Source organism: Lygodium microphyllum, chromosome 26 (assembly GCF_053477565.2).
Source record: "Lygodium microphyllum isolate KBCC chromosome 26, Lygodium_microphyllum_v1.1.10, whole genome shotgun sequence".
Classification (NCBI taxonomy): domain Eukaryota; kingdom Viridiplantae; phylum Streptophyta; class Polypodiopsida; order Schizaeales; family Lygodiaceae; genus Lygodium; species Lygodium microphyllum.
In genome coordinates this window covers 86,492,953-86,500,252 of record NC_141160.1, presented here as the reverse complement: position 1 = coordinate 86,500,252, position 7,300 = coordinate 86,492,953, and the positions used below count along the sequence as shown (strand labels likewise).

Here is a 7,300-nt window from a genome sequence, read left to right as displayed (position 1 = left end):
CTTTGTACTTGCCTTCAAACGTAAAGGTAACTATAGGTTTAGTAAGTAAGAAAGAAAAAAGACATGTCATATCTTACAAACTTTACCTATTTGATATGTAAAAAGGTTTGGTAGGTTTACGTGTGACCTCACTCCCGTAACAAAGGAGGAAAGCAGGCTTTGGCACGTAACACTGTTTGTAATATGAAACCTGAAATTTATTTGCTTGACTTATAGTTGATGGTTTGGTGTTTGACGCCGACAGGCGAGGAGCGAGTGCGAAGTGGCCTACACGTTCTGTTCGTGCGCATCAAATGCGCCGGTGGCTTATTAGGTGAAGGAAAAAACACCAAAGCGCAAGGGATAGAAAAATTAAAACAAAAAGGCAGAAAAAAAATCGTTTTTAAAGTTTTAATTACTAAAAGAAAATCAAACCCCACTCATCATCGTCACGATCCACAACAGTCAACTGCAGAAGAGTGCACTGCGGAAGAATGGATTCCTGAGAGGCTCTCTCGACACAGATCTACATTTCCGCTCTCCCCAGAGCTTGCCCCATCCACTGGCTATGGCGGCCCCCCTCAGGCTCCCCCTCATCCTATCAGTGCTCTGCCTCTTCCTCATCCTGTCACTGGCTGCCTCCGCATCCACCTCCACCTCCACCTCCGGCCCGGACCCCGACCTCGACCCGGCCGAGATCGAGGCCCTTGGCCTCTCCGATGACGACGAGCTCATCGACCTCGGTGGCCCCGCTGACGACTCTGCCCCTCTCGACGAGGACTACCCTGAGGACTTCCCCGGCGACGGCGAGGACGATGAGTCCTCCGGCTTCGCTCCCGACCCCGATGTCGTTGTGCTATCCGGCTCCAACTTCTCGGACTTCCTTGCTGCCAACCATTATGTCATGGTAGAGTTCTATGCCCCCTGGTGTGGCCACTGCCAGGCCCTTGCGCCTGAGTACGCAACTGCCGCCACGGAGTTGAAAGCCATTAATGTGCCCCTTGCCAAGGTGGATGCCACTGCTGAGTCTGAATTGGCCCAGGAATACAATGTTCAGGGTTACCCCACCATCTTGTTCTTCATTGACGGCAAGCCGAAGCCCTACTCTCATCACCGGACCAGGTACATCCGATGCTCTCTTTGTTTATGATTGTCAATGGAACTTAGTACTTGTGTTATAAGAAAGGGTTTGGTGTATATTCTGCTCTGATGTGAGTTCATCGTGCGATGATCCAAACCTCATATGATGTGAGTGCATCAAGCAATGATTCAGACCTCATATAAACCACAAGGACCATTGTGTCATTCTCATGAAAAATGTGAAGGCAAGTTTGGTGGCAAATTATAAAATGATCTTTGATTCTTTCCAGCTGAGAAATGACAGCTAATTTACTTGCTTGCATGTAAGTTCACACTATTTTCTGCTCGAAAATGTGCATGTTGGAAATATCACAGAATCCATTATGTTGTATGCTACTAACCTGCAATTGTGTCTTTGTTTTGTCATTCGTTGTTGCAGTGCTTAATGCATTTTCCAATGGAACTTGCCAAAATTTTCAGATTTTTGTGTTTGCTGTGTGGAAAGTGGTGTGGAATCCCATAGCTGCTGTATGATTGGATGGCCAGATGTGCTTTCTGTACAGTGTTAGTTGGTCTTGCGTACATATTGTACCATAGTAGTACAAAATACTGGTCCAGGTAACCGGTGGAGAAACCTGAGAGTAGCCATCATTTTCCCTTTTGCCATGACTGGAACTACTACACTGGTCACTGGCTGATTAGCCTTCTCCCTTTGTCCAACATAGCTTATGTATGTAACACACCCAGTCAGTATTGTCTTGGTCAAGAGAATTGACTGCAAGCAAGCAGTTTGAATTATGTTTCAGCTGTGCTAAAATATTGGAACACTGTTCGGTCTATAGCCATAGACCTTTGATGGCCATGATGGAGTTATACCTTTCTTTTATGACCGCAATGGAGTTGATGTGTTTAAGGCTTTCCAAATTGCATAGGATGAGCACAAACTTGCAGCTTGTTTATTACCGTAGTGGGACACACGCTTTGTATCATAACAAGTTTCACGTGTCTGTGCTGTGTTTTTCCATTCAAATTACGTAGCCCAAGTGAACTAAACATTTACTTTCCATGGGGAGATAAGAATTCAAATCATGTGGGGTGACGTCTTTGTATACCATTGCTTTTATTGAATAAGCAGCATTGTGAACCCACAGAGGTTTGACCCCAACTGCATGTGGCCTACTATGCTAGTTAGTAGTGGAATTGGGATCCAGTTTCTCAGTAGATGTCGTCTGCAAGTTGTCAAACATGTGGCCTGCCATCACTATTTGGTGTTAGAAATCAGAATAGCTTGTTAGCAAATATATACACCATACATTGTTATTAAGGATTGCACACTGTTAATAGACTGATCAGTGATTGGCAAACATATGCTTCAACCATGTACATTGAGGCTCTGGAAGGCCCATGCAATATGCCCTGTTGTTGACTTGTATCTTCATCATTGGAGTCTGTTCTTTTCCTCTAGGAACTCAGTTTGGTTATTCCACTTTGAAAAAGTTAGAGAAGGCACAGCTGCGGTGGTTCTATAGAGCTGAGAATTTGGAGTTTTGTGCTGATACTCAGGTTTTATCTGTTGAATTTGAATAATATAATGAGCCAGAAGACTTTTATTGGTACCAGCAAACAAATTGCAAGCTCTTGTATTTGGACGTGTATTTATTTTTCCATTTCACAGTTCTTTAGAGTTGAATTGTTAGAGCCCTTCCTCTTAATCTCAAGTTGTTTCAGGACAGTGGGCTCCTAGTGAATGAAGTATCACGACAACTAACTTGTGACATTCTCACAGGCCATTTATATTGTTAGGTTATGTATTCTGCACAGGAAGATATGTCTTCTGCATCTATAAACTGGTTCTTGTTAGTTATAGACCAACAAATTGACATCTTGAACTTCTTTTGTTACAGTGAGGCTATTGTAACATGGGTCAAGAAGAAAGTGGGACCTGCTGTTACTGACGTCACCACAGTAGGTGATGCAGAAACTGTTCTTGAAACTGGCAACACCATTGTAGTGGCTCTCTTTGATAAGCTCGAGGTAATCCACAGTTTTCTTATTGTGTTTGCGGAGCTTTGCACCTCCTGGTTTTACAGGTGGAAGGAAAGGAGTTGAGTGGTGTTAAAGTGCTGGAAGGTGTTTTCTGTTACAGGGTCCAGAATTTGAAGAGTTTGCATCAGCAGCACGTCAAGAAGACAATATACTGTTCTATCAAACTAACAGTGAGGTGGTTGCCGAAGTCTTCAGTATCAAGAAAGGCACAAAGGCTCCAGCTTTAGTGCTATTGAAGAGTGCATCAGAGAAAGTTGTTCATTTTGGTACATCACTGCTTTCCTTAAAAGTCGTATTAGAAGATACATGCATTAGTGGCTGTTTGGTAAAATTACAATGTTTTCTGGTCAAGTTGGATGGATTGGACGTGCTGTCTAGTTTCAGCCTAGCATAATACAAATCAAACATCCTGAAGTAGGCTCTTGCAATTTTTACAGATGGTAAGTTTGTGAGAGCAGAGCTTTCAGAGTTCATCACTGCAAACAAGCTGCCCCTTGTTTCTACCTTCAGCAGAGACACTGCTACTGAGATCTTTGAGAGCTCAATAAAGAAGCAGGTGTATATCAATTGTATTTTCATATCTATACACTTTTGATGTTGTGTTTCTAGTTTAGATATAAGCTTGGAATCAAAGGTTGCTCTACTGGCTTTCCTTACAGCTGCTTCTTTTCACAACACCTGAAGAGTATGCACAAATTCTGCCAGCATATGAAGAAGCTGCCAAATCATTCAAAGGAAAGGTACCATTCATAAGTTTGGACTGTATTTGATAGCTAGTCTGCTTGGGAAAGGCATCACTGAGTCTGGATTGCTTCATTGGCATACATGGTTTCTTAATGCTGTGGTATATGGGTCAAGGAGGTACAGATTGTGGATGAGAGGGAGTCAACTGATGGTGTTTCATGTCATCTGGAGTCTTAAAGCTAGTATTACACAGGAGTCTATTGATGTCATTTTTAGATTCGAAAAAGCTTATCCAAATGTGTACCTAGGCCTTTTCCCTTTATAAAGGAGTGTATTGATGTGATCTTTAGATCTGAAAAAGCCTATCCAAAAGCTGTATAGGTCTTTTCCCTTTAAGTGGTTATATGAGGCAAATTACTATAAGCAAAGCTTGTTAGGAGTGATCAAAGATTAGGCGAATTACTATAAGCAAAACATATAACAGGTGACCAAAGATTAGCATTTTTGAACTGCAAAGCTTGTTATGGGGGGATTTGCATCCTTGCCTTTAGGCATACGCATTTTCGTCTGTATCTCTGTGACAATATTTAGACATTAGCAATGAGCTCTGAAACCAGGTTGAAGCTGCACTCAAATTGCGCAAACATAATGTTGTCCTCAGTTTTCTTTGGACCTATAAGCGGTGAAAGGGTATATGGATTGGAGCTTGTACTTTGTGACTGAGTAGTACAATATTATATGAGCAAAGGCAGGCTAACCAACTGGCAGAAGTTATGTGCGTGCAAAGCTTAAGTGGATATTTGAATTTTTTGGCAGATAATCTTTGTGCATGTGGACTCCAGTAGTGAAGATGTTGGCAAGCCTATTGTGGAATTTTTTGGAGTTACTGCAGATAAACCCTCGGTATGGGACCTTTAAGCATGCCCCTTACAATTAATGGTCTCTGAGAAGTTTGTTTGGCTCTATTTTACATAGAAGCATTGGTCCTTGTGTTTTGACCAGGCTTTTATATATCAACTTAGTTGATTGTGTGGCTTTTAGATTGTAGCATTTACTGTATCTGAAGATCAACCGACAAAGTTTTTGTTGGAGCGTGAGATCACAACTGACAACATCAAGGTTTTCACTGACATCTGTCTTACTTCTATTCTAATGCTATATTATGTTTTGAATTTCTGCCCTCTGACATGTTTTTGTTTTTTTAGGAGTTTGCTACTGATTTCCTTGCTGGCAACTTGAAAGAGTTTTACAAGTCTCAGCCTGTTCCTGAAAGTGTAAGCTCTAATTAATTTAGAGCATCATTGCATGTGTAGAGCATGTATAGAAATGTCTCATTTATAAAGCCTTATTTGGTGTTGCTTCACACAGAACGATGGAAATGTGAAGATAGTGGTTGGGAAGAATTTTGATGAGATTGTTTTGGATGAATCCAAGGATGTTCTTCTGGAGGTATTTGAAATCAGTAAAGCTTCAGAGTTATGTTGGGACTTTCCATGGGCATTTTTTCACATTTTCTATGGGTTTGTGAAATCTTATATTTGCAGATTTATGCTCCATGGTGTGGACATTGCCAAGCTTTAGAGCCGATCTATGAAAAGTTAGCAAAGGTACTTAGCAGTGTTGATTCTCTTGTGCTTGCCAAAATGGATGGGACAGCCAATGAACATCCTAGGGGAAAGGTATGGCCTTATTGCCTTTACTTGAAAGAATAGTGTTAGTATGAAGTTTTTTTCATATGTAATTTCTTGTGATGAGAATTGGTTATTATTCATTTGGATGGATTAATTGATAAGTTTTGTGTTTCCCTTTGTTTAACAGGCAGATGGTTATCCCACTCTGCTCTTTTTTCAAGCAGGCAACAAGAGTTTTGACCCGGTGAGTACACTTGATCCATTCAAACAATGTTGTTTTCGTACCAGAAGTGTGTCTAATGGATGTTTGCATTCAAGTTCCAGCTGAAGTTCGTCAACTGACTAGTGGATTTGACAGATAACTGTTGATACTGAGAGGACTGTAAAGGCACTATACCAATTCATTAAGAAACATGCTGCCATTCCATTTACAATAGCCAAAGCAAGCAAACCTGAGGAGGTTACCCAACTAGAAGCAGGCACTCCCAAACCCACTGAGGAGGCTAAAGTATCGCATGATGAACTATAAACTTTGTCTATAATTCATCCAACTCCTTATTTCAAGGCTGGGCATGGATATGTGTTGTCTTGAAGACCAGGTCTTGAAACAGAGGTTGATCTTGTTCGAGAACTGTGCAATACAGCTGAGTTGGTATCAACAGTTTGGGTGGAAAGTTCACCCAGTTTCAATTATAAGAGTGCTGTAGCATTTTCCCACCTGTCTAACATCCAAGGTGTAAGAATAGAGAGAATGGGACTGATGAGCAGTAATAAAACATCATTTTGTCAGTTGTATGAGTATTAGTGTATGTCTTATGCCTCATGTTAGAGCAGTTCTTGATTGGGGTTCCAGTCAATGCTGTAAAGTTTTAGAGCTGGCCAATTGTTTGTACTAACTTAAAGTTTGAAGTGATATTGCTTGGGTCTATGCCATCACATGATAGCAGGACAATTGAAAATCGTAAAGCAAATGTTAGGGGACATCTCTTATTTGTATATCTCTCTTTTTCTGTATCTTTGAAGTTTTGACATGAAAACGAACCCAAATCAAAGTTCAGATCACAAAAGCTCTTGTAGCTTCTGCTTTCACAAGCCTTTCTCTATTTTATTTACTTGCTAGAAAGATCTCCCAACCCTCTCTCTTATCCAGAGGTGTGAAACCATAGTTCAGATTACAAAGTCTTCAATACTATGGCCTTCCTCAGCACTTATAGACCCAGCCTATATGGCAAGATCTGGTAGCTATCCAGTCACAGTAACAGTTAGAGGGCAGGAGCTCCCGGGGCTGGGGCAGGGACCAGCAGGAAGCCAATGTTTTTAAAAAAAGAAGCGAAATAAAGTAATGGAGTTAAATATTGAATGGTATCTACAGCATCATTGAGATCAAGATAAACCCAATTGGGCTAGCGCCTTTGCTAGGCAGTCTAAATTCCCACTTTAAAGGCACAGGACTTCCTAAGGTTATTCAAAATAGCGAAGATGCTCTTGTAGCAGAAAATTTCCCTAGTAAAATCATAAAAAGTCTTTGTAGCAGAAAACTGGAGCCCTTTTGCTTAAGCAAACCAATTTCTATCTCTATTTTCTGTAGCCTTTGAAACCAGCTCTGTGAAACCATGCTTTCATTTTCATCCATAGTGCCGAAGCACTTCGATGCTGCCAAAATAAATGAGGGACGGATTCCCTCTTCAGAGAGCACACAGGGCAGGCACAACCTCTTGGAGGAAAGGCACAAGATCTTGGTCAAAAGGATGAGAAGCAACTATTGCTTGGATTTATCAGGTGACTTTCAATAATTAAGATGAAAAATAGGAAGATAATAAATTGCATAAGAGCATGGAATTTCAAAACTTGTGCTATGACCCAAGAATGGGTGCAATCTC

General features: G+C 41.1%; 1 protein-coding gene across 1 annotated transcript; it reads left to right on the top strand.

Annotated features, from left to right (window-relative positions):
- Nucleotides 1-417: 417 nt before the first annotated feature.
- Nucleotides 418-6,209, top strand: PDIL1-4 (PDI-like 1-4). Its single transcript, XM_087667720.1, has 12 exons — nucleotides 418-1,101; nucleotides 2,964-3,093; nucleotides 3,206-3,371; nucleotides 3,543-3,661; nucleotides 3,765-3,845; nucleotides 4,606-4,692; nucleotides 4,831-4,908; nucleotides 4,995-5,063; nucleotides 5,158-5,238; nucleotides 5,334-5,468; nucleotides 5,608-5,664; nucleotides 5,779-6,209. The coding sequence occupies exons 1-12, from the start codon at nucleotides 548-550 to the stop codon at nucleotides 5,947-5,949; spliced, it is 1,728 nt and encodes a 575-aa protein (XP_087523846.1). The 5' UTR covers nucleotides 418-547; the 3' UTR covers nucleotides 5,950-6,209.
- Nucleotides 6,210-7,300: the final 1,091 nt, after the last annotated feature.

What these genes read in the sequence shown, in the direction of transcription:
- PDIL1-4 (XM_087667720.1), top strand. Translation starts at nt 548, where the DNA reads ATGGCGGCCCCCCTCAGGCTCCCCCTCATCCTATCAGTGCTCTGCCTC. An exon ending in TTACTGCAGATAAACCCTCG is followed by an intron (nt 4,693 to 4,830) that starts GTATGGGACCTT and finishes TGTGGCTTTTAG; the next exon opens with ATTGTAGCATTTACTGTATC. An exon ending in TCACAACTGACAACATCAAG is followed by an intron (nt 4,909 to 4,994) that starts GTTTTCACTGAC and finishes TTGTTTTTTTAG; the next exon opens with GAGTTTGCTACTGATTTCCT.